At 41.3% G+C, this 27,675-nt stretch overlaps 1 protein-coding gene across 8 annotated transcripts in view; it reads right to left on the bottom strand.

Moving 5' to 3' along the window:
- Positions 1–1,452: 1,452 nt before the first annotated feature.
- Snap91 (synaptosome associated protein 91) overlaps positions 1,453–27,675 on the bottom strand; it is a 113,177-nt gene continuing 86,954 nt past the window's right edge. For 5 of the 8 annotated variants that reach the window (XM_026779293.1, XM_013346394.2, XM_026779294.1 and 2 more), the window contains 14 exons: positions 24,003–24,110; positions 23,111–23,383; positions 22,806–22,883; positions 22,551–22,622; positions 22,075–22,158; positions 20,696–20,779; positions 15,850–15,984; positions 14,107–14,256; positions 12,209–12,239; positions 10,971–11,070; positions 9,534–9,617; positions 8,816–8,920; positions 4,638–4,740; positions 1,453–2,843 (listed from right to left, as the gene is read on the bottom strand). In XM_026779293.1, coding sequence (XP_026635094.1) covers positions 4,648–4,740; positions 8,816–8,920; positions 9,534–9,617; positions 10,971–11,070; positions 12,209–12,239; positions 14,107–14,256; positions 15,850–15,984; positions 20,696–20,779; positions 22,075–22,158; positions 22,551–22,622; positions 22,806–22,883; positions 23,111–23,383; positions 24,003–24,110 — 1,397 coding nt within the window. In that variant the 3' untranslated portion in view covers positions 1,453–2,843; positions 4,638–4,647. The remainder of the gene's footprint in view (positions 2,844–4,637; positions 4,741–8,815; positions 8,921–9,533; positions 9,618–10,970; positions 11,071–12,208; positions 12,240–14,106; positions 14,257–15,849; positions 15,985–20,695; positions 20,780–22,074; positions 22,159–22,550; positions 22,623–22,805; positions 22,884–23,110; positions 23,384–24,002; positions 24,111–27,675) is intronic. The other 3 variants (XM_005347544.3, XM_026779295.1, XM_026779296.1) reach the window with 3 other exon arrangements.

Here is a 27,675-nt window from a genome sequence, read left to right as displayed (position 1 = left end):
CAGTGATTAAAAGAATACAGTGTCTGTGTAATTATTTCGGGGCATAAGAGCCTTGTGGGCAGCGGGGTGCTGGGGAGCAGCCCCACCACTCATATTACTACAACTGCCCCCATCCACATCCCCCTCAAACATGCAAATCTACTGACTGCTGTATTTAGCTAGCAAGTCTTTTAGATTTAAAGCAATGGTTCTGTAACCATGGTAGGCAGCTTCCTAAGGATTCCCAAGACTCTTGCAGGGGCCTGTCAGATCAAGACTATTTCTATAATACTACTGTGTGTCTTTTCTCTTATACTACATGCATTTTTCTTCCAGTGTCACATATTGAACTTTTCCAGCTAACTTCCGGGCACACCCTATTGTAACAGATGGAATGCAGCTGTGGAAATGGGGGTGTAGCTACCTCTTGCTAAAAGTCTAATCTAAAGAGGCATATGACAAAGAACTACAGCCACTATGGAGTGCTGAGAGCCTGAGAAACAGTCTTCCCCAGGGAAGGGCACTCTACAACTGGTTAGCCAATACCAAACCGTTAGTCCCTAAAATGGACATACAAGTAACATCATATAGACTCAGCAGGTTATACTTAGGAATATGTATGTATGTACATATACATGTATGCATGCAATAATAATCAATGAAAAAAAGAGCCCATGAATTTGAAAGAGAAAGGACTGGCATATGGGAAGGTTGGGGAAAGTAAAGGGAAGGGAAAATGATGTAATTATAAAATCAAAAAATAAATTTAAAAAAGAGGTGTGTTAAAATTACAGAACACCACCACACATTTTGGGGATGCTATAGCCTCCTAACTGTAGGCACAGTCACCCAGTTTTATTACAACAGGCCAGGGTAGGTTTTGTGTGATTAAAAGTATACATATTCAAGGGTATATGTACAAATGGGGACTCAAGTTATTTTATTAGTCAAGTTCCATGATACTCTCACACGTTAAAAAAAAACTTCATTTGGATGTTTTAAAAGAAAGTTCATCTCAAAGTAAACACATATTTTGTAATCTAGAATTTAAATTATTTGCCAGGCATGATGGAGTCCCCAGTTTCTAGTTTAATGACAGTTCATTAAAATTGATTTGTTTAATTTTACTGTAAAATGAAACTATATTGCCATGGATAAATTTTCTTACCTCAAACATTTAAACTAATAAAACTTTTAAAAAAGATAGTTATTTTTAATTGTGTATATGTATGTGTGTGTGCTGGGTGAGTGTATGTGCACGTGAGTGGATGTGTACACAAACCCCAGAGCCATTGGATCTCCCTGGAGCAAGAGTTACAAGAAGTTATAAGCCACCCAATGTGGGTTCTGGGAGCAAAACTCTGGTCCTCTGCAAGATCAGTAGACACTCTTAGCCGCTGAGCATCTCTCTAGGTCTCTCAATATTTGCGTGTGCTACATGTCATTAATAAGTAACAACAGATTGAAAGATTATGTTTGTATTTTCTTTGTTCAAGGTGTTTATTGCATCTCAGAGGGCAGACATGCACTGGGTTTTAAACCAAAATACAAAGAAAAGCCATTTTGAAATTGGTTTTAGGTAATTTCCCCCCATTACAGTGTATGTTATCCCCACAGTAAATTCAGATACAACCACTTTAAAGGGTACCATACAGCTATTAAGTAATTTGAAAAATAGGCAAATGCCTTTCCAAACCAATATGCTTTTACAAAGAGCTGCCAAGCCACTAAACAACACTGATCAACAGTGACCTTGTGCACACATCAAAATCTTCAGCCAAGCCATCAACACAGACAGTATGACAACAAACTAAAAACCAAAGGATACAGTATGTACATTAAAAGATACAATTCGCTGAATTGGTGTCAATCCTATCGCAGAGGTACAACAGAAGTCACTTTGAGCTCAATCAAAGGATGGATAAACACTAGTCTAAAAAACACACAAAGAAACACTAACTGAACAGATGCACGTAAACCCACAGTGAAGGAAAAATATCTGCAGTTATCTTTAAATTACAGGTGTCTCTTGGGGCACATTCATAGTCACATAAACAGCACAAATTAACTGCATTTCCACAGACACAATAGAAAGACTCCACTTGTCAGTGCCTTTGATCAAAAATGAATAAATAGGTCAATTTAGATGCAAAACCTGCAAATATAATTAAAATATATATCTTAATATAGCAGTGATAAATATGGACTTCTTCTCATAGGATTTTTTTCTCATTCTCAGTAAGATAGCTTCATCAAGGAGAAGTTTCATTATGGACACTAAACTTCATATTTTTTTAAAATAAAATTTCTTAACATATACAGTGCACAAAAATAAACATTTCTCACAACAGTTGAAGTTTCTGTGATTGGAAAAACGTACTTCACACCGAAAAAGGTTTTCGCATAGTAGAGCGTTTTCCTCACTAGCTGATAGTTATCACATGGCGTTTGTAACGGAGTTCACGGGAGGACTTGAGGGTGTGTCCAAAAGTTATAGATATATACACTGAAACCTTCAAAAACACAGACACATCTTTCCAAATGGCTCACCACACAACAGCTGCATCATCCGTCCATGGGCAACGTCCAGAAAAGCACTAAAGGCATTGGAAACATCCATTCATTGTTTACATCGTACAACACACAAACAACCCAAATACGCTACAAGTTCGAGAGTAGGGATAACAGCTAAGGTAGTCACATTCCTAATGTTCACGGTCACAGCTGTGCTGTGTGTCTGGAAGAGAAGTTACAGTCAGCACTGGGTTTGGTACTGGTGGCTCACTGTGAAACTCCGAGCATCAATCTTATTTGAAGTTTCCAAACTCACGTTATTTTTTCCTATTCAGTCACAAAAATTGCAGCTGTAAAGAAAAAAAAAATACTTGAATTAGGAAATACACTGACAAAAACCCCTCAAACATATGACCTCCCTGACAATTTCCCTTCATAGTGCAAAACTTCTGTACACAAAAGGGTTCAGGGTGAACAAACTCACATTTACGGTTTTCCAAAGTTTTCAAGATAAGCTTAAACATCCACTCAGGAAACTTAAACAATTCTATGTACAGTTTCAGTTTAGAGAAACATTTTATCAACAAACTTTAAAACTTTGACACTAGGGATCTTGGTCACGAGACACTCAGTCTCAACCTCTAAGAGCTACTCTGTAAATATGGGTGGTGACAGAAAAGGTGGAAAGGTAGCGACTGCCATTATTTTTCATGTTCATCAGTGAGCCACTTAGGAGTTGGACCAGTGTGGACTGGAAAGAGAAGGCCAGCCTCAGGGGCCTGTGCCTTCTCTGCCACCTCTGCTTACTCCAGCCACTCACTCTTTCTCTTGGGAAATCCTCTCGAGGGTCAGAAGGCATCTATCTCTTCTTCATAAAATGCTTGTCTGCTCGGGACGAGACTGTGTATCTTAGGGATGAGGCTGTCTCAAGCCTCCCTTTGTGTCTGCCACTTATCAAGGCTTCTAAAGTCTGCATCGACAGCAAGAGCTCTCAAATGAGAGACTTCTCTAAGCAGTCTCCTTGCCATTCGAGAAACAAGCTGCGGGGAGAGGTGGTGTCATATGTGTCTACCTTGGTGATTCGAGAGGAACAGACAGGATGGCCACAAGAAAAAAAAAATCTACTGAGATGTCAAGGCATTAAAATGGTTTATCAACAATTTTATTTAAAACAGATTCTTATTATGTGGCCTAGGTTGGTCTCAAATTCTCAATCCTCCTGCCTCAGTCTCTCGTGTGTTAGAGTCACAGGCTTGGGTCACCATACCTGGCTACTGTTAACCCACACATACAAAGAATGTCAGGAGTTAATACATGTGGGCAGTGTATATGATAGAAACCACACTGCACTGTGGTTCAAAGCTCCCACATTCTTACTGTTCTTTTGGCCAGACCTTAAAAAATCATTTCATGCTCAAGGACCAGTTCTTTCAGTTATAAAACAGCAAATCTGATGTGGAAAATATTGAGTGAATATGTAAAGTAATATTGAGCACCGCTGCAAGCAGCTACTGACTGTGTTAGGTGCCGAGCTGAAAGTAAGTGTTTCCTTCCATCCAGTTCCTCCCTCATGTTCACTGTGAACCATCTGGGAAATTAAATTTATGAAACAGAAGACAAAATTGCCAGGTTTTTAAAATTCAGCTTGAATAAATGCAAAGGGTAAGAATCCAAGCTTTACCTTAACATGAAAAATAAGGATAAAGAAAAGATGTGGTTATGTAGTCAAATATATTCTTAAATATCTTCCAAATTCAGTATTATAAATGCTGGAACCCTATGAAGTCTAGTTATTATGGGATAGATATGGTGGTATCTCCCAGTTAACTTAGCAGCTGGGAGACTTCTGCCTCATCAGTGTAATTTTTGTGCTTTTCAAGATAAGGTTTTCTCCCCCATAGTTTAACAAATGATGATTTTAAACGTTCACTGATAAGAACAGGTTTTGATGTCAACTTTAAAGCTCTAAACATTTTTATATATATACATATATATACATATATATGTATATATATGTATATATATATATACCCAGCCACCCAGCCACCCATCCACCCATCATCTACAACCTGATATCTAGAATAGTTAAGCACTGCACAAAGCTCACTATAACAAGCTCACAGGAAAAGCTCAACATCAGATACCTTAAATTGTTTACAAGAAATCCTTGATGTTAAGATCCGCTAATGGGTCCTTTGCTGGAGGTTTCTTGGGACTCTGAGTGGCAGGTGTAGGGCTTGGAGAAAGCTAATGGGGAAGAGGCCAGCCCCAAAGAGCAGAAACAGAAAGCACAAGAGAGACAGGTAAGCATTAGGCAGAACATATACCAGGGAAAACAAACACACAGAAGAGCAGATGGCTAAAAGTTAATACAGCTGCTTCATTCTACGTCGTCCCGGCTGTGCTTAACTTTGGAGTGGAAAAACGCACTAGGAATGGTTTTTGGATTTTTCTGAAATTCTTTGACATCAGATTCAGCCAAGGTGAAATATGGGGACTATAGGAGAAGAGTTTAAGTTAGGAAGATATAAGAATATACAGTCACACACACACACACACACACACACACACACACACACACACACACACACACACACACACGAGAGGGAGAGAGAATGCAGTAAGCATTCTTACCTGGAATGGTTAGTGACATCAACTATTAAGAAAAGGGTTACCCAGTCTTTCTTATAGGAAGAGTGAGTTGCAGGGGTACTGAGACGTAAGTTTGCAGACAGTATGGTAAGAAATTACTTTATTAACTATGTCGGTGCTGCATAGAAATTATTTTAAATGAGACACAGCTGTGGGACAGTGTGTGTATCAGATAAACAAGTCATTTCCTAGCCCCAATCCAGCCCATCTAAGCTTGTAGCAAAGGACCACAGATCTTATCTTGTGTGTATATCCAATACTGTAATTACCGACTGCAGAAGAATCTTCTGGGGGCCCTACTTTTAAGACTGGCAAGGGAACGCCTTAAAACGTTTGCAGGCAGTCTGTCTGGAGCAATGGTCAACATCTCTGTTTTGAAGCCAATTCATCTCAAGACGACAGAAGTTCCTGAAATCTGGGACTGTAGGGTGGGGTGTCTGCGTGTGTGGTTCGGGAAGGGCAGCTCCAGAGGCTGGGATGCTGAATCTGTCCCTATGTCTAATCTACTGACTGAAGTACCTGCAAATCTCATCTCTAAAACTGATGTCACATTTCACAGAATGTCAGGGAAAATCAGTGTTAAAGCTTGAAACTGCTTGGCAGAAATTGAAGGCTTAATCCACACATGTGAGATATTATGACAATATGATGACAACTAACTAAAATAATAGATGGCCTGGACATTGGTGATAAAACAGTTTTCTACAGGAAAGTTATAAATGCAGGTTGGGTTATTCTATTGGCCATCTATGCTTTATTTTGATAGAGGAAATAGAATTCAAATATTAGGCCAGGTATGGTAGTGCACACCTTTGATACTAGCACTTGGGAGGCAGAGGCAGACCTCTGTAGGGCAGTCTGATCTATACAGTTAACATCTAGGCCAGCCAGGGCCATATGATGAGGACTAAAAAAAAGGAAAAGCTTAAGTAAATAAATATTACATAGATATTGCATGCTATTCCAGGGCTTACTATAACATCAATTATTAAATTATTTCATGCCACATGTTTTTCATTTTCATTCTTCAAATCAAGTAATACCTGATGGTATTATACAAGAAAAATAATTACCTTATGTGACAAAATTATATATATATATATTAACTCATTTCTAAGGCTTTCACACACTGAAAATAATGTTTAAAAGTTCTAAGTAAGTGTCCTATAGAAAAGACAACATAAACATCCATTTGTTACATTTAAAATGCCACAGGAGTGAAGCCGTTTACTGACGTCATTAAATTCAACAACTGGAGCCATTTGGTTTAGTTTGCTCAGCAAGTTGCTACTGAAGTTATAATTTTGGGTTCCCACTCTGCCCAGGCCAGCTGCTCAGAGACACATGTCTCTTTATATTCCTAACAAGTGAGAAGAAGAATCAAGAGAGAGCCTTCCAGCATGGCTAATATTAGCAGCAAAGCCCTTACATGGCATAATGCCTTTTGCATCTCTGTAAGCGGCTGGTAGAGTAGGGATTTGGCCTCACTAAAACCAGGTTTTCCCTTCATTGGGGAACCTACCTGATAAACTCTAAACTCCAGTGATATCCTAAGGGACACGCATGACTTTGTTATTCAGAGTTGCTGCTGGAAGCCCCCTCTATGTAGTTTTTTTTTTCCCCCAACTCAACACAAGCTGGAGTCCTCTGAGAAGAGGGAATCTCAGCTAGGAAAATGTCTCCATCAGATTGGTAGGCGAGCTTATGGGGGCATTTTCTTGTAATGACTGATATGGGAAGGCCTAGGCCACTGTGGGTGGTGTCATCCCTAGACAGGTGGCCCTGGAGGGCATAAGCCATGTAGAAGCAGCATCCCACCACGGTCTTTGTCTTGTCTCTAGGCGACTGCCTTGAGCTCCTGCCCTAACTCTTTACAATGAACCATAAACTGTAAGCTGAAATAAACCCTTCCCCCACAATTTGCTTTTGGTCATGTTACTTTTCATAGCAATAGGAAGCAAATTAGAACAACCCTGAGAATTTATACCAACTAAGGGTGACTCATAGGCCCTTCCAGATGTATGCTGAGATGGCTCAGGGTAGATGGAGGCTGGCCATACCAGAAAGGCTAATCAGTTTTTATGTTGGGGAGTCTTTGGGCCACAGAATAGCAAGTATGGCCTCCAGGATGGGGAGGGATTAGAGATTGAGTTCAACTCATAGGTAATAATTCAACCAATCGTTACTGTGCAGCAAAGCCTCAATAATGTGGTACTGAAGCCAGAGTTATCTCCCGCAGTGGTCAATCCTGTCACACACAGATGCTAGGAGTGGTCCCAGGCTTGGACAGCTCCCAGATGTTCCTATCATCTCTTCTCCTCTAGCTGCATTTAATTTGTATCCTTCCACGTCAATAAAACTATAACCATAAATCTTGGACTTTCCTCATTTCTGTGAGTCACTATGGTAAATCTAAGCAGAGTGAGGTCATAGAGAACCTTAGTTTTATATACAGTCCATCTGAAGCAAGGGTGGCCCTGGGGACTCCCAAACATGTAGCTGGAGTTAAAAGAGAAGCAATTTTTATGGCGACTCTGCAGTTTGGGAACGCAGTGCTGCTGCTGACAGAATTCAGGGTAGACCCCTCAGCTTAGACAACTGTGACTCCACACTATCTGTAATCCCAGCAGCTGGGACGTGGATGGAGACAGACAGTAAGGCCAGTCTTGGCTACACAGTGAATTTGAGATCAGCCTGGGTTGGATGAAATCATCTTAAAAAAATAAAACAAAAAAAAAAACCAAAAAAATCAAAACAAAAGAAAAAACCCAACCCCAACCTAAACTCATCACTGGGACACAGGTATCAGGTACCCTAAAGGAGCCATTCTGATTAAGTAGAGGTAAAAGAGAAGGACCCCAGGATGGTTAGTTCTCAGTCACTGTCTCCACACCCCACACTGCTTCCATGCCCCTTCACTCCTGAAACAACAGCTATGAGAGCCATTAGGTAAGAACGCCTTTTAACAGCCACACTGACGGAGGCAGGGTAGAGAGACGGAGAATACGATAGGACCGCGAGGCAGGAAAGGAGCCCCTCACCCTGGAGTCTGATTGAAGCAAGAATTCCAGCCCAACAAACATTTGCTGGGAAGGCTAACCTAGAAATAACAATCCCTCTATATAGAGATATTTATATCTAAGACCCTCAGGTAGGGTTTTCCAAGAACTACCCTGGGGAGTCTCAAACAGAAGTGTTAATACTGTTTACAGTAAGGCGCCCTACCTTCTGGCATCCCTGTGATCTGGACTCTAACTTATCCACCGTGAGCCTGTCACACGATACGAACCCCCAGTGATCTCTCTTAAGGCCCTTAGCACTCTTTCAAGACAGTGTCTTCAACCCACCCAAACCAAATACCTGACAATGAAACGTGACAGTCACCTAGAGAAGTCTACAACCACTCTCTGAGCTGTGTCTTTCTCTCTGAGCAATTTTCTTTAACCTTCCTGTTCAGTCTTTATTAACCACAAATTCTGCTTCACACTGGCTAGTCTTGAAAGACTATTTTTTTTCCCAAGTCAGGAACCCCAGAGAACTCCTGGCCTAAGAACTCCTCCAGCTGCTGAGGGTGGAGAGTGGGGCTGTTCCTTTTGCCTCTTCGTCACACCACTAACACACAGCACAGCAGTTTATGTTTAAGACTAAATGGAGGGTGCTGGGGACTGACCTGTGTGCCCGGCACAGCTGCAGCTCCAAAGGGTGGTCTCATCATGGGCTGTGCGAACATGACCGGCTGCTGAGGCATCATGGTCATGCCTGTCCCCGCAGGAGGCTGCAAAGGAACGAAAACTCTCAGAGCAGGTTTGAGACCCATGAGTGCAAAACCAGACAGGCACACCTTTAACATGCTTTGGAATACTGCTGAGAAAACCACGCGGGTAGGAACTATGGTTTATTATATGACCCTGAACTCCAGGTGTTGAGGCTGTCAGATGGGGAAAGGACCCTGAGCTGTGTGTACAAGTCTGGCTGGCCATGAGGCATCCTTGTTCCACTCAGAAGCTGTGTATTCACCTCCTGCTGGATTAGTTCTTGAGTAGACAAGAGATAACTTCCTTATGCAGGATGGCCCCAATGTGCTGAAGATGGATGTGCAGAGTGGAGAGATCCAGTAGAGAAAGGGTTGTCTTTGATGACTGAACTAAAATATGTAGTAAATATCATCTCCAAAATGATATAACACTGTGCTGTAATTTTATGTCAGTATATTCATACACACTGTAACTGCTTCCCCAGTCCATGGCCAGGCTGGTTGAGGCCCAAAGCAGATGATTTAAGTCGTAGGTTCCTTAACTGTATTTCCTGAAGGAGTTCCTGTTTGTTTGAGCATGTGGAAGGATGTGAGGAATGTCAATGACAGGTTTTTGACACAGGTCATCACTCACCATTCCAAATCCTGCTCCAGGTTGTCCAACAGCTGGGGCCCCGGCACCCGGAGGAACTGAGCTGGTTGGAGGAACCGTGCCCTGCTGCACACGCGTGCCCACAGAACCACACGGAACAAATAAGAAAGAAACAACATAACATGGTTTTAATCTGCTAGGCTAGAATTTTAAAACACGTGCATTTCAAGCTTGTGTATGTGGATATAACAAAGCATCCTCAAACTCCACGTCTAGATTTTAAAAGATGACCGGCACCACAGCAATGGTTTGAGGTTCACTTTTATGGTGCTGTTCGGATTCATGGGCTTGCAGTTGCTCAAACCTCTCTCTGCCTAGCTCGCTCTCACTGTGAAAGAATTGGACTCCAGTGAGCCAGTTCCTTCCACCATTCTATTCTCCAACATGCAGCAGAGGGTTAGACACTAGAGTAACAGACAGACTTAGACCGGCAGGGGTGTGCCCAAGGGAGGAAAATTATAGATGGGCTTGGGAAAAGTGCCTTTCCTAGTTTTGCTAAAAAAAATTGAAGATACAGGAATTTGAAATATAGAAATGAATATCTTTTAAACCTTATGGAAAGGATGATGATCTGGTTTCAAGTGTAAAATTGGTGTGATGAAAAAAATATGATCTCAAAATAAAATATCACACAATATTACACAACTTGTCTTAGTTTGGTTTCTACTGCTATGATTAAACACCATGACAAAAAGCAACTTGGAGAAAAAAGGGTTTATTACAGCCCACAGCTTAGAGCCCATCCTGAAGTGAAGTCAGGGCAGGAGGAGCCTGGAAGCAGCAGCTGAGGTAGAGGCCATGGAGGAGTACTGCTTATTGGCTTGCTCCTCATGGCTTGCTCACCCTGCTTTCTTATACCATTCAGGACCACTAGCCCAGAAGTGGCACTGCCCACAGTAAGCTGGGCCCTTCCCATAGAAATCATCAACCAAGAAAACGCACCAGCCAGTCTGGTGAGGACATTTCGTCAATTGAGATTTTCTTTTTTTAAAAAAAGGCATTAGTTTGTGTCAGGCTGACATAAAGCTAGTCAGCATACTTCATCCTTTCTGACAGGAAAAAAAAAATGTGTTCATTTCTTATTTTGACTACCAGGAGATTTTGGCAGAAAATATGATAAAATGGTATCACAATCCATGATAGGGAATGTGCTGGAAAATCATTTCTATAATTTTACAGATAAACCAGAAACATAAATACTACTATTAAGGCTACTGCAACCACAGGGTATTTAAGTGTAGGCTGTAATCATTACATGCAAAGTCCAGAGACTTGCATTTCATTGAATTCTGCATCTTGCTTATATCATTTCAATGTGAACTAGGCGTACAATGTTAACAGTCAAGTTAAGCAGAACATCCTTGTTCTGTAGACTTGAAAATTGGTAAACTGCAATACCCCCTGGCCTCACTTACTTACCGGTGGGACGCCTGCTGACCATGTAGCTGGGGTGACCTTCGGTTGCCAGTTGGCTCCACCAGTCAACTTCTTCTCCCCAGCATTCCACTGGAGATCTCCCCTAGGGGGCAAGTGTGAAAAACAAACAAAACACAAAGTTCAGAGGGAAAAATGGCATGTGGCTTCCTGGATGCTTTTACTTGGTTTAGAAGTGGTCTGTTGGAACCTGGTGGTGATGCGAGTATAGATTAAAATTTACAGAGGATTCTTACCATATTGTATCTAAGACAACGCACAAGCATTTAAAATAAAACAAATGTGTGTTTTGAATTCAGTGGCAACAGGAACTTCATGCCTGTTACAACAGAAAAAGATGCCAAAAAATTCAACTGACTTCTTCATTCATAATAAAAACTTTAAACAGTATGCCATCAATCTGGACACATATCTTGTTGAATTTATTTTTGTCATTTTAATTATGTGTATGTGTACATTTCTGTGTGTGGGTATGCACACGTGTGTGCTGGGATCTAGGAGGCCAGAGGTGTTAGATTCTCTGGAGTTGGGGTGACAAGGAGTTGTGTGACCCATCTGTCACTTGTGCTGGGAACAGAACTCAGATCTGTTAGAGCAGTCTGTGCTCGTGACTGCTGAGTCATCCCTCCAGCCCTGTAACTTCTTGGATTTCAAATGCACTGGTGACGACTCAAGAGAGGGCTTCACACAGCCGTACAGCACCTCTACCCTGCTCGGCGGTCACTGTGCAGCTCTAACAGGCATCTCAGTTTTGATGACAAAACATAGCAGAGAAAAGGCTATACTGTTTATCAGTTTTACGAACCAGTTACGAAAATTAACATTAGCCAGAAATACGGGGCTGAATCTCAACCTCAAAGCTACTCTAAACTACACAGAGAAACCCTGTCTCATAAAAACAAACATGCAAAAAACTCAAGACTCCATCCCAAAACATTTCCAGATGTAACAGTGGTGATCCTGGCCTGAAACCGATCACTCTTTCTCAAGCAGAGCAATACTTTGGAGATTTCAAGTGACTAACAACAAGAATGTAAATTGAAATGAAGAACAACTGAAATTACCTAACGGAAGACTGGGAAATAACATACCCAAGTGAGTGAAATCTTTTTTGATAGTTTTGAATAAACACACACCAACACATTGTTCAAAGGAAAGCAGATAATCCAAAAAAAAAAAAAAAAAAAAAAAACCAAAAAAAACCCAAAAAAACAACTACTTACTTTTTTGTTGTGGTACCAGAAATTCCAAGATCTACAAACAGGTAAAAGAAAAGAAAAAGAATTTAAATCTTTATATTCAGCTTATATATTACAGTATTTGAGACATCCAGGACTCACAGGCTTAGAAAAGGACCGTAGTTTTGCCTAGCAATGACTGAATCCAATTGATTGAAAAAGAAATTATATTAGTGAACAAAAGCAGAATTTTAAATTGTCTCTCACATCAGTCTTAAGGATCACATTTAGTGTGGACTTGCCCAGGTCTGAGACTGCTATCTGAAAAGCCCTGTTAGAGTGGGGGGGTCTGTGAACCTCCTCAGTGGAGTGATTTCCATGATAAAAAGCTGTCTTTAATGAGAGCTAATAATGACTAGCTGATCACCGGGCCTAGACTGTTTACATGTGTGGTGTCGATTATGCTAAACACCCGCCTTCCTCCTGCAATTGGGTGCCAGGCTGAGTGTGCCCATGTTAGCAGTCAACCAAAACCCTGGCTCCTCACACCCTAAGGGGCTTCCTTGGGTTGAAAGGTCTTATGCAGCTGTGTGCCCGTCTCTCGCTGCTGCGGTGATGCTCAGATGTGAGCCAAACCACGGGCTGGGTTCCAGGAGCCTGCGAGTGTACTGTGAAGGTGGAAGTGACCCTGGGAATACCTGGCTCAACCATTCACCCACACTGCACTTCACTTGCCAACTTGGTAAAGATGTATTGTGCTTGAGCTGTAGGCGTTAGCCTAGGCACTTGGGATATATCAATGAAGAGAAGCATTAAGGGCCCCCATGCCGAAGGAACCTGCACTCTAATGGTGTGACACAGATAAGAAACGATGATGTGAAAAAAGCAAATGATATGGGCTGCCAAAAGGGGAGGATGAGGGCAAAGAGCCAAGTGCAAGGCCTCCTGGGGAAGGCGAGGCTTTGCCAAAGCTGAGCTCTTGAGGCTGAGGGAGCAGCCAGCCCAGTGCCCCTAGTAAGTGTGAAGCTGATTTGTTAGATGATGATTTTAATATTTAGTTCTTGTATCTTTTCTTAGCATTACAAAATGAACTATACATATTAATTAATCCAAATACAGAAATCTTTACATATAATTTTGATTATTTTTGAAAAATGGCTTTTATTTTATGGGTATAAAATTCTGCTTGCAGCTGGGCAGTGGTGGCACACACCTTTAATCTCAGTGCTTGGGAGGTAGAAGCAGGTGGATCTCAATGAGTTCGAGGCCAGCCTGGTCTACAAAGTGAGTTCCAGGACAGTCAGAACTGTTTCACAGAGAAACTTTGTCTTGAAAAAAGAGAGAAAGAAATTCTTCTTGCATGGTTGTCTGTGTGCCACATGGACGCCTGGTACTTGTAGAAATCCTAAGAGAGCATCAGAGCCACCGATGAAAAACAATAGTTTTTTTTCTTTTTTAAAAAATAAAATAAATTACATATATATAAAAAGCTTTTCACTATTCTGTCTCAGCCCTTTGCAAGGACCATAAGAATAGAAATTGTATCTGTTTTTCTTTTTTACTGATTCATCCCTAAGGCCTGGAAGAATACCTCCTAATCAATAAATACTTGTTGAAAAATGAAACTCAGATACTATAAATACATTGTACTTAGTATAAATCTATTTTCAGATGGTTATGTACTTCTATAGAATGCCTTTGAATATTACCTGTGCAAGCCAGTGTAGGCTTTTTAGTTTTTTTTGGGGGGGGGTTGTTTTTTAGATTGTTTTTAGATTGAAAGTGAAGTGGGTATTCTTTGCAAGAACAGTGGACTAGCAAGTGATTACCTTCTAAAGAAAGGCTCTGGGTGATCCACTCCTTAGACACTTACCCATAAGCAAAACCAGGGGAAAAGAATACTACTCTCACATGCTTCAAGTAAATAAAACTAGATTACTCACTGCCCACTAAGCTGGCCAGAGATGAGTCAAGGTCACTTCCAAGGCCTTTACTGGCTGCCATTGCAGGACTGGGTGGGACCATCGAGACAGGTGCAGGCTGCCCAGATGGTGCCATGGTTGGCATCAGAAGATCACCTAAACCATCAAACACTAGAAATCAAACAGACCGGGTTCAGAAAAATTGGAAAAAGAGACAAGAGAGAGATAATATGCAAAAGACAGTCTTTAATGAAACCATGGGAACACAAAAATATGTTATTATAAAAGGGACAACATAATTCATATGGTTTGTGACTATGAACACCAAAAAGAACATGTTTACTTATGTCTACTCAAAGTACATGAAAACGTTAATGAGCATGGAGAAAGACGGGGAGGAAGGCTGTGTGCTATAACGTACTAGAGAGAGCCCAGGGCCAGGCTGAAACTCAGCCACACCCCTTAAGCTCTGAGCATCAGGAGAGGACGCTTCCATTTTCTCACCTGTAAATAGGGATGGTACTAACATAGGCCTTTGCTGGAAGGGTCAATGAGGAAACATTTCCCCACACGTCTATTACAATGGAGCCTCTGTACAGGCACTCCAATAAGTGGTAGCCATTGTTACTCTAACAGGAAAACCACTAACCACTTTTTATTCTAAATGGTAGTGATGTGTTGTGAACTACAAATAATTTTACCCTAGCTTACCTAAGATGCTCAGTCTTAAAGCAATTTGTAATTGAAAAACTGTAATTCCCTAGTGTCCAATGAAATTAGCATAAGATAAATGGTGTTCTGTCAGCATCTAGAAATACGTATTGGAAAGCCACTTAGTACCATTTTAGAGGCAGTTAATTTTGATTTCCCCTTTTGTCACATGTTTGGGTTATACGTTTTGGGCCTATTTAAAATAAATGGGATTTTAAGGATGGACGTCAAGAGCCACCACCTGATCCCCAGATGACAAGTACTACATGTTCAGTTCCCAGAATGCAGAAAGACTATCCAAAATGCAGGCTTGGAATATCCATAAACTATTGCTAATACCTTATCTACATAAAAATGTCGGGCTTGTTACATTCTTATAAGAAACTACGTACATCTACCATAAACACCACTACACAGTCATTCTAAGGTGGGAAAGACAGCATTCAAGTCAGCACTGGCAATAGAAGCATCCAGATTGTCAGGCAGGGGATAATATATTTAGGGTGTTCTTGAAACACATTTAATTGCCAAAAACTCACCAATTGAAAATTTGTAGTAAGGACCCAGCATGAGAAGAGGAGGATGGAAGAGAATACAAACAGAATGACAGCAGTGATGACAGGTTAGAAGCAAAGGTACTACTCGTGTCTCAACTTCATAAAACGAGGGCCATGCAAGCTTCAGAGGGTGTGAGCAACAGCAGGAGCGGGGTGTGTGTTGGGTGTCCACACTCTCAGACACTGTTCAGAGAGTCACTACAGAGTGTCTGTCCTCCCTCTACCACCGCTAAATCATGTGCGTGTGAGCTCGTGCAAAATAGATGGTGGGTGTGGTAAGATTTCTGCTAGAATCCAAAAACAGAAAAAGAAAGGACAGGAGGTTATTCTTAGAGCTACCAAATGTGTCCTGGAAAATTTAACGAGCTATAGGCTGAGAGCCACCAACCAGGCTAACAATATCCACCTGTAAGTTTCCTACCATCACACTAACCTGGGGAGGTCGATGCTATATTACCAGAAATAAGAATGAGCGTCTGAACGACCGGTGACTCACCTGATGGATCAAAGGAGCTGCTGCTTGAAGTTGAAGGCGTTGTTCCAAAAGCTGCCTCGAAATTGGGTTGCAGCAGGTTATTCTGAGCTGGAGTCACCGGTGTTGAAGAAGGGGCCATGAAAGAACCCCCAAATCCTGATGAAAAAAAAGTCCCAGAAAAATGTCAGCTGGAGATAGGGAAAAGACCATAGAAAACAGAGTCAGAAAAAGCTACAGGAGTTGAAGAAGAATGACCGCATGATTAGCAACTAGTGAAACCAGGAGGCTTGTTTGGCCAAGAGCTTCTCCAAGCATGTTGACCTGTCAGGTACGAATGACAGATCCAATGTATCCAGACAGGAGGTAGCTCTTGAAACAGGCACTCAAGTAGGAAATACACACATTAGTGAAGCTCATTAGAACTTGTGCCCATCAGAATCTGCTATGATGAAATACACAGAGCAAAGAAGGGTTAGACTTCAGATAAGTTATTATTGCACTGAAACTTTACAATGGCAGTAACAGGCAATTACATGTTTAGCTGCACACAGTAATAAAGTGTAAATAAGAAAATAGGCATCAAATCCCCAATTTCCACATTTTTAGCTCCCTGGTACCACAGAGGGTAGGCAGGTTCTCCGCACTGCTTTCAGGTGAGCCACTGCAGTGTGCAGCCACTCTAGTCCTCTCTTTGCAGGTCAGCCAGGTAGTCCCTCTGAGCAGACAACCTTGACAGTTACTTCTCAAAATGCTTTCCCTGGCATCCCATTCCTTTAGATTCCTCTGTATAACAGCCTTCTGGCTCTGACTCTGATTGCTCCCCACCCCTACAAACCAGACTGTTGCCAATCTCACAGCTCCTAATGCCACAGGCCCCTAGAAAGGAGTTCCATGACATGCTGCTGGCTGCATGCCACAGTATATATCACTGTCCTCAGCATGCGGACACTCCCATCATGTCTCCATGCCTGTGTTCCCCAAGCAACTCCAGAGACAGCTGGCTAGGTCCAGGAGCTGCATGCCTTTTCCTCCTGTCTTTTCTATTAATATTTAGCACAGTTCCTGAAATAGTAAGTTAATGGTTACTGAGTGAATGATAAGGACTTATAAAAATTAATCAGATCTCAAATTAAATATTTATTCTTTGAATTCTGTCTCTCATGTCTCTCAAGCAACAGAAAACAGAAGCCTAAGATGACTGTTGCTTTTGTGTAAAAAATTGCAACCTGCAAGGAGGTGATAATTGTTTGGTAAGATTCAGTAGTTTTCTATTATAAAAGGGTTTATTTTTAGCAGAAGTCCATCTGTTTTTCTTTTCTTTTCTTTTCTTTTTTTTTTTAAACACAGTCTTACTATATAGCCCCAGATAAGCCTGGAACAAATTATATAGACTGGACTGATCAACTCACAGAGATCTGTGCTTCTGCCTCCTGAGTGCTGGGATTAAAGGCCTGCACCACCATGCCTGGAAGTCTTTCTTACAACCAAATTTGTTGTATATGCTTCTTTTCAAATTTAGTCCCATCATCTCTTCTTCACAAATAGATTTCAAAAATATACATATATTGGAGCTGGAGAGATGGCTCAGAGGTTAAGAGCACTGACTACTCTTCCGGAGGTCCTGAGTTCAATTCCCAGCAACCACATGGTGGCTCACAGTCATATGTAATGAAATCTGGTGCCCTCTTCTGGCCTGCAGGCATACATGGAGGCTGAACACTGTATATATAATAAATAAATAAATCTTAAAATATATATATATATACATATATTAACACTGCAATTTACAAAACCTATCTTTTCTAAAGTAAACTTTGATCATCTTTTTAGCAGTGGGCAATAATATTCAAGTCATGTTAGCTGTATAAATCAAAAGTGATGTAAATTTAAAGCTTTTGTGTTTCAGACAGTCCTTAACTATGCAGCCCTGAGTGCCCTTTACGTAGACAAGGCTGGCCTCAAACTAGTTGGGAACCTTGCTTGTGTTTCTGTCTTCTAAATGCTGAAATCACTGACATACTCCACCATACCCATTTATTTATTTTAAAAGCTCTTTATTTATATAGGTGGTTACTATGTCTCTATACAAACCAAGGTGCTAGTTCTGCAAATCACCATAATGCCATGTCCCAAATATTTTATATGCATTGAACAAAGATATTTGGGTAATATAATAAGTCAGGTACCATTGTGAGCTGAATTGCAGATATGATGTTGACTTGTGGAGATACAATTATGCTGATATTCCATAATGTTTTTAAAACTAAGAACGTGACTTCCTGACGCTGTCATATTTATACAATCACAAGAAATGCTTTTTTTGGTTAAGGAAAACAGGGAGAAACTGGCTTCTCAAATTAAACTTTAGAAAAACTAAAAATGTAATTTAAAATTTCTTTTATCAGGGTACTAGGTGAAAGTGCTGTCCATGCTAAGAAAATCAGATCTCCTATGACCAAAGTAACTTACAGGAAATGGTTTGATTCAAAGTAGACTCTAACACCCAAAACAAACTTGCTTGCATTAAACATTAATTTATTTAAGTAGGAAGCCCAGAGAAACATGAATGTTTATGTAATAATTTTTCCTCTCAAAGAGTCAGAAGAAAAGGCAGTGGAAGGAACAGGAGAGCAGAGTCAACAACATGGTTAAAAGTGCATAGACATTGAATATTCGTCACTAATCTCTTTTCTAACTCACTTTAGTAAGATTTTAGAATGGTCAGGTCTACTGAAAAATTTAAGGTTATTTTTCTTTCCGTGTCTGTGTGTGTGTGTGTGTGTGTGTGTGTGCGCGCATGTGTGGTGTGTATGCGCGCACGTGTGCACGTGTGTAACATGAACCAAAGTGAGTCTTTTGGGAAAAAAAATCCCTCTGCAGCTGCGATCCTTCCCTTCCCAGGGGTGCTTTAGATCTTGTGGCAATCCCCTAGGATCAAACTCCCTGGCTCTGTCACCAGCCTCTGACTTGGCATGCCGTGCAAATGTTTGCCTTTTCCCAAGATCCTTGGCCTCTGTTCCAGGTTGTAGGCTTTAGGCCCTAGTGTTCTAAGCTCCTCTGAGATACTGTTTCCAGAGGCAGTGGACTAAGGACAGTGGAACAGACAGTGTGGTCTTGTGGCCGGCCTCCTGTTTAGTGGGTCTGAGCAGCCTCAGTGACATATCTTGTCTATGGCAGACCAGCAGACATCAAGAACGACTTCTTCAGATAGCCAGGACAGTTGATTTTAACTACAACTTTAGAGCCAAAGATTTATAATCAGTTATCTCATTTAAAAAGCAGCAGTACCGTTTCCACCAAGGAGCTCTGAAACTGCTATTTCAGTGGCCTGTTAAAACCTTACTGCTGGAGCTTGAGAAATCTGAATTGAATGTATTGGTTTAATAAGAGGTAGAAAGTGTCTGGCCACGTCGAAGCTGCTGTGAAATGCATCCAGGCTGAGAGGAAAGCCAGGCAGGCTGGCAGGCCTTGTCTCCAGTCAGCAGCGGTTGGGGGATGTGAAGGGCACAGTCTTATGTTACACTTTAGCTTCCAGACAGCTAAGAGATTTCAAAGTGGGGGCCTGGTTCTTCAAAGCAGTCAATGTGACGAGATCTGGCAAACGCCAGCATCATTCTGGTCAAGGAGCCAAAGGGGCTATGAAAGAAAAAAGAGCCAGCCCTGCTGGAGAGCCCGAAGCCACCAGACAGAATTACTGAGGCAAGGAAGGTGAACAGTGGGGCTGCCTCTACTTCCTCCAGTTCCTGGAGGAGAGATGTGACCCCAAGGGAAATTTTGCTGCAGCACTGAAGGTTGAGGAGGATCCACTAGCTCTGTCCTTATTCATCCCAAGTCTGAGAACACTAGCATGCTCCCTGGCCTGATCCAACTGGTGTTGAGATCCTGTGCAATCCTAGGTTGTGAGCTATGGTTACCCTTGGTCAAAACTGGTTACTCTTTAGGGCCGCATGACTGCCAGGGTATTTGAAGCTAGGGATTCTAGACTGGGGACTCCCTTGTGCTTAGGTGACTCACACTCATTACCTTTTTGCTACCCTGAGGACCAAAATGCATCTCTTGAAGTGCCTCGGGATACACTGAAAGCGGCCCTTGAGTGTCAAGAGGACTCTGCTAGACTAGTTCTGTGCTCCCCACATGCAAAATTAGAAGCAAGGTTAGCATGCTGTGAATTTCTCTGCTAAGCTGGGTCAAAGCCTAAAGATGGGGCCTTCCATCTGGCCACTTTCTAAGTGTGACGCTCATTAAGTACACTTTGTCTTGGCCCCAAAGAAGGCTCAGGCTTGGTCTGAAGTGCGTTTGCATCCCTGAGCCATTCTTTTCATCAGTCGGTTCCACCTCAGCAAACTGTGCCCATCTACTTCCTAGAAAGCTCGGATCACCCAGTGTTTTCAGACAGAAAAATGAGCAGCTTCTCAAAAAGTTCGTGATATCTGTCACAGCATTTCCACAGGTGAAATCTCTAATGGTTTCTCCTGTGGTGATTCACATATTACAAAACCAAATGTCAAACATTACAGCATCGTTTACCACAGATTCCTTCCAAAAAGTATGAGCAGCCATTATATGACAGAATTGCTACACAAAGCACATTACCTTTTTGTCAAATAAAAACAAACAAGCTAATTGAAAATAAAATTGAGAGAATCAGCAGGGGTGGTTTATATACATACAACTGTGGGTTGAGGACTAATTTAATATATTCTGAGAAGTAATAGACCCTCTATTATATATAATGCTATAGCCTTCAATTTCATGTCTTGAAAGAAAAATTTAAAAATATACCTTGCAAATTATGTAGCATTTATTACTTACAAAACTATATCCAAACTTAACTTTTATAAAATGGCATTTTAATTGAATCAGTTACCAGCTAGTAGATCTGCCGATGCTGATGAACTAGAAACAGCCTGCGGTGCTGGTTGGGTTTCGGAAGCACTACTTCCAAATGCATCTATCCATTATCCATTATGCAGCAAGAAAGTAAGAGGGTCAAACAGTAAGTAACTAGGCAATTCAAGTGTGAAATACATAGAAACATGCACAGACATGATACTCTGTATGGTGAGTCGGCCTCCTCGGTCTATGTGAAATGACCATGATCTAAGCAGTTTGTTTTATTTTATATCTTCGGATAGGGTCTTACTTTGCAGTTCCTGCTTGCTTTGGGACCCCTCCCCCAACCAAGAGCATGAAGGTGTGTGCCACCAGAGTCTTCTCTAAAGAGTACAGCCTTTCAAGAGAGTTCTAGAATATTTAAAAATTAGTGCCTTGATGGAAGATTAAAAGATATACTATTCGAATGAATGTTTCAAAATGATTTTCACCATTTGTTAAAAACAGGATTGATATTTTAAACTTTTTAAACAAAGGTAAAAACATAATTTTCTCATTTCCCATTTAAGCTTCTAAACATTTACTATGCCCAGTTCAGCAGCAGCTGCAGCAGATCTCCTTGTACCTAGGTGTCTGAGCACCTTCAGGAGTATCTTCCTTGTATCCTCATATATACTAGGATGCTCCAGCAACAATAGTTAGTCTGTGTGGCTACAATTTGCAAAGATGATGTTTTAGTCCAAAGACACTCACTTTTATGGGTACCCATGATTCACTTCAGACCTGTCTCCTTCCTGAAAGTTTATGGCTAAGAAAGAACTTTAGATTTTTCATGCACACAAATACAATCAATATAGTCCACGTATAGTTCTGCTTTCAAATACTATGCAAAGGAAGAACAGATACATTTAAACCTGAAAAACATCTCTGAGTTCTGTGGAAAGATTTAAAAACACTAAATTCAATGCAAATAAACTCCGTGGTGTTGAGTATGATGACATATGTGACTAGCTTGTTTTCAATTCCGAAGTACCCACTTCATGTCTATATCACTTCTAAGAATGTTTACGTAACCAACATATCAGGATCTTTGAGAAAACAGGTAGAGAGGAAACTCCAATTAAGTGATTAAAAAATCAGGATGAAGAAAAAGGCTGAAAACAGGAAGACTTCACATGAAAAATGTTCTCGCTTTGTTAGGCCACACAAAGGAAAGCTGTAACAAACCAATGAAGATGAAAGGGATGATGGCAAAGAAATGAAAAAGGTCTGGACAACTTAAAGTTTACAAGTACGAGACAAAAGCAACTTGAGAGTCAAAAGAAGCAAAAGAAACAGAATGAAAGAAGAGAATCTACTCAGAACAGAAATCACTCCAGATGGCTTAAGTGCGGAAGGAGGAGAGATACGCACCCCCGAAAAGGTCTAGCACACCCGAGGACTCCACCTTTGCTGGAGAGGCAGTGGTTGCAGGAGACGGCGCTGCAAATGTGTCCACTGCAGTGAAGAACACGGGAACATGCAAGTCACCCTTGGAGCAATAAAACCCAGAACCCTGACAGTGGCCTCAGGATTTCACAGTTACAGGAAGAGGGTGGGAAAACCTTAACGGTTTAGGAAAGCAAATGAAAGTGGACTCTTCCGTATTGAAGTTCCAATGGGAAACAGAATTTTTTCTTTGCCAACCTTATATTTGAAATTATTAACAACCCTCACCAGTTGACAATGGTCTGCAGAATGGGAATCTTCTCTTAAGTAAATTCTTAGTTTTAAAACATATAAGGCAAACCTATAGGATATTGGATCATCATTCCCCACATGAGACCCTGCCCCCACCCCATGCCCCTCCTGAGAGAGCTCTGAAGGCCTGACCTTGGCAAAGCACTCACCGGATAAGAGGTCAGCAGTGAGAGTACTCTCAGGCACCGGAGAGGCCCCTCGTGGTGGAGAGGAGAAAGCATCTTCCAAAAGTGAAAGAAACCAAAACCAAGTTGAAATAAGTAGCAGAAAGCTGAAACCAAAGTTACACATCTAACAAATGCATTATCACAGCAACTACAAAAGGCTTGACAAAGGATACATCTACAGAAACAAAGGACACATCTACAGAAACAGAGTTGAAGAAATGGTTGCTTTGGCTTTACCTGTACCAAACAGATCTATGCTAGGAGCTGCGTCTGGCTTAGGCGCTGCAGCAACTTCAGGAGCAGAATCAAACAAATCTAAGACCAAGAACACACAGGCCTTCACTCAGTCTGAAAAAATCAAGCCTATAACAGCATCAATAGCCAGTTTTCTGAACGAGCATTTAGAGGAATGTTGGGTTAAGTAGCAAATGGTTTCTACAGAACCATTTACCTATAGCTTTCATGCATAAGAGTCATGAGTGCACTACAGGACCAGACTCAAGCCACCAGACGGGAGAAATTCAGTAACAACAACAAATTACCACCAAAGATATCTAGAGCAGGAGGAGCGGCGGCGGTGGTGGCGGCGGTGGTGGCAGCGGAGGTGGTGGCAGTGGTGGTAGCTGCAGTGGCGGTGGTGGTGGCAGCAGCGGTTGCCACAGCGGTGGGAGCAGGAGAAGGAGCAGTTGCGGGAACTGGAGGGGCTGTGCTAGCTGTAGGGGTAACTACAGGAGCGCTGGTCTCAGGTGGCTTCATTGCAAAGAGGTCCAGCTCAGGCGCAGCCTCTGCACTACCTTCAGATGGGGCAAAAGGGTCTTTTGGAGAGGAAAGTGGAGACACACACAGCATCAGTCAGGAAAAAGCAAGAGGCAGAGTCGTAACTACAGGTAAAAAGACACTTCACACACATTTACACGCTAGCTAGGCCTCGGCTACATAGGGTCAACATCTTATTAGCAAAAGTCAGCAATTAGGATGCTTTTCTAAAGAAAGAAGAAAATGCAGTTGGTACCACAAATTGAATCTGAAATATTTTGTAGGGTGCTATGAGATTAGTCTATAGTTTTGGTTCAGGGATCATGATCTTTTGTGCCCTCACCTAATCAAGTCAATTTGGTAGTTCTGAAGGTTCATTAAAACATGCCAATATATTTGAACTCAATATCATAAAAGAATGCATTAGAAGGGAAAAACATTAAGAGAGCATACTTGCACTGAGAAAAATTGTCAATCTTGAGGAATTGCCAATTTTGATAAGTATGCACTTCATCATCTTAATGTTTTAAGTGTTGGCATTATTTGTTCAGTTGTGATGAATGACAGTTTACACTAATAAGAAAATAAAATCAGGAAAAAAAACATATGGCCATATCTAACTATGCAGGTTTCACATTAGGACAGAAAAACAACAGACTGGCTCATGTGTAAACCCACCATTTCCTGAGCATGCATCAAGAGCTGCAGCAACTGGGGTTGGGGTAGCTGGTGCGGCGGCCCCTTCGGATGCTGCAGGGGCCTCCCCAGGAGAAGCTGCAAAGGCATCTTGGGTGCAGTTTTTAAAGTAACAGAAATTAAAGGAATAAAAAGAGAAGAAAATATCATAAAAGAACTGAGTTAGGTTGTGAAGAAAGCTCCCTTATACAACACGAATGTTTCCATGCACTGTTGTTAATCACAGAACATTATTCTTTGCGTGTCCCCTGGCAGCTAACATCCGAATGGAGGCATGCGGATACCACTGCAGACCATCAGGATCCAACAAGATTCTCATTGTATAAGGGTTCTAAAAAGCATGTTTTATGTTTCATTAGAAATTAATGGATGCAAAAATCAAAACACAAAATAACTTTACTATATAATTTAAGACATTAAACTTTCATGTCCAGATAATACCTCTTTGTTGAAACTTTTTATACCTCTGACTTCTAGAAAATTCCAATGTCTTTTCTTTATACAAATAATATTAAATAGTTAATAGATATGTAAACTAATATTCCAAGGTTAAAACTAGCCTAGTGTAGAGAAAAAAACATACTATCAACACGAAAGGTTTAGAAGGGATTCACCAAAATTTTCACTAACCCTGGAAAGAATGGTTGGATACAAGAGAAACTCTTCTGAAAGAAACAACCAGTTAACCAAAATAGGGCATGATGCTTAATGTCGTTATTTCTACTCACATTTATTGTTTTCAAATATTATTATATTTTCTAGTTATTTGGAAAGTGATTCATTTCCAACAGATTAAAAATATAATTTCATGTTTTAAGACTGCAAGTGCATTATTTACAGAAGAAACCCCAATAACATACAGCTAGGCCCAACTTATGTTTTCTTTTTCTTGTTTTCAATGCTAGGGGTGGGACCCAGAACCTTGCATACTACATTCCCAGACCTAAATATACACTGATGGCTGAGAGATGCAAATCATTCCCAGTGTCTGCCCATGAGCGAACCGTATTACGTATTATATTACAGAGTTAATGCAAAAAGTCTTCAAGTTGCAAGAATGGAGGCGAAGCCTTCAGAGGATGGATCAAACCACTTGTACCTGCCACTTGTCATCCCAAACCCGATTTCCTATAGTACCTACTGTCGTCCTAGCAAACTGACCCTTGCTCCTTAAGAGGAACTGGACAACTATGAGAAACGTCATGCAGTATAGCTGCTTTCTCAGAGATTCATTCAGTGTGGAAAGCTTGAAGAAGTCCTGTGGTCAAGGTCCTTGCCTCTCAATTGAATGCAGCAAGTAACAAATATGCCTAGGCATAAAACTTTTAAGCAACATCTCGAGTCCTTATGTTTTGTGGAATAAAAAATGACATTACAAGAGACTCATTTGCATTAAAAGTTCCTTGAGCAAAGCATGGTGACCCTCCAGGTGGTGGTGGCGCACGCCTTTAATCCCAGCACTTGGGAGGCAGAGGCAGGTGGAACTCTGTGAGCTCAAGGCCAGCCTGGTCTACAAGAGCTAGTTCCGGGATAGCCAGGGCTGTTTCACAAAGAAACCCTGTTCGAGAAACAACAACAACAAAAACACAAAACAACAACAACAACAACAAACACCAACAGAGCACACATCTATTTGAACTGACCACTTCTCTCAACTATCCTGAGGGAAAGTCTGCTGCTCTGCTAGGGGTAGGAACCATGTGAACAAACTGGAGATTCAGTGCAGACCCACTTTCCAGACAACTATAGTGGGGAGCGTGAAAACCCTAAGGGAGGCAGGGAGGCGGAGGGCAGGAGGTGGGAAGTGCTCCCCAAATCATGCCCCGGTTCAGGGATCTTTCCTTTCATGCCTAAGCACCCACAGCTGGGGCCAATGGCACCGAGAATCACAGAAACCACAAGAACAAATGACTAAATTTAACTTCTGTAACTATTTCACATGGTGCCTTTTATTATCTCCGTTCTCTAAGAAGAGAACCAACGTTCAGAGATTTTAAGTGTTTTACCCACAAAAAAAAAGTGATGTGAAGTAATATGTAACCTGATCTAGCCATCCCGTTAATATATACATACCTCAGAGCCTCTTGCTGCACATGAAAAATCTATGGAACTTACGTTTTTCAGCTGAAAAAATAACTTGGGTAATTTGATCAAGGCCATGCAGCCAGCAAGTGGTTGGGTCAGAATTTGGCCCATTTCTGCTGGCTGGAGCTTTGTGTGTTTGGCTGCTACACTGAACGGTCACAAACCACACCCTGTCCACTATACTACTCACCGCTTCTAGAATAAATGTATTAGTAACAGGCTCCAGGAGATGCTTACAGCCTAGGCTCTTCCGGTCACTACCTATGCACACGCAAAGTCTGCACTAACAGCTACCTTCTAGGAGAGGTTTCCTTCTCCCCACCAGCCACATATCTCTTCAACACTGCTCTTCTTAGTTAAGAGTAAACATCAGCAACTTAACTGTTGACTCCCACCAAAGCCTCTCTTAAAGAGAAGAGGCTCTGCTGCCACCCATGTTATAAGCTTCTCTCAAATTCTCACCAAAATCTTTCCCGAAGACATGAATGTAGGAAAGGGATTTTTTTTTCAGTCTCTCCTCTGCTTCTATCACTTGGGTGCTAGGAATGAGTCTCGGGTCATCAGGTTTGGCAGAGGCACCTTCACCATGGGCCATCTCACTAGCCCCCAACTAGGATATTTAAAAAGAGCAATGCTGTCATTTATCAGTTATCTGTGGCTTGTATAAAAACTTAAAGCACAACATATCTTATCATTCTGTTCTGTAAGACAACAGAAAGCAGGCACTATTTCTTAAAAATTTGCCTTAAAAATGAAAGATTTAGTAAATTTAATATCAGAAAAGACAATATAAAACTTAAATGAACTACTAACATAGAATAATAAAACATTATATAGATATAAATTTGAATATTTCTTCCAAGCTCCCATTTCAAATGTACTAAAAGACATAGATTCTTAATGCTTATGTTTAATGTTTTAAACTTTAATGTTTAAAAATTTATATTTATAAAATGTCATAGCCATATTTTTCTTAAATTAAAACTTACTATACTTGTTTCTAGAGAAATTTATATTGCTAGAGACATCACATAGAAACTCATAAGAGTATCTCTGAGATAGAGGGCTTCCTATGTAGCTCAGGCTGGTCCAGAAATTACTGCATAGCTCTGGTTGGCCTCAAGTTTGCTATTCTCTTCCAACAGCCTTCCCGGTGTGCCCACATCTGACATTTTAAAGCTATTCAAACAAAATGTGGCTGGTACCCATGTTAGAGATCCCAAATATTTTAAGCTGGCCAATGAAATGCCCGCAGAGATTAAGTTTAAGTCAAAGCTCTAAATGATTTGTTATAAACCAGGAAAGAACATGAAACAGATTAGGGGGGAATTACTGAAGACGATAAACGATGCCCTGGTGTACTCAGAGACCCAACTGTGGCAGACAGAGCTTTTCCAGATGTCTGCGGCCAGGAGACAGCTCACAGAGCGGAGCGGAGAAATAGACTATGTGAGGAAACCTGCAGAAGGGCTCATCCTCACTCACGTCCCTGCCAGGTGACAGAAGGGACAGAAGGGCTCATCCTCACTCACGTCCCTGCCTGGTGACAGAAGGGACAGAAGGGCTCATC

This window comes from Microtus ochrogaster, chromosome 5 (assembly GCF_000317375.1).
Source record: "Microtus ochrogaster isolate Prairie Vole_2 chromosome 5, MicOch1.0, whole genome shotgun sequence".
Classification (NCBI taxonomy): domain Eukaryota; kingdom Metazoa; phylum Chordata; class Mammalia; order Rodentia; family Cricetidae; genus Microtus; species Microtus ochrogaster.
Note: the sequence above shows the minus strand (reverse complement) of the source record. Positions and strands in the feature narration are given on the sequence as shown.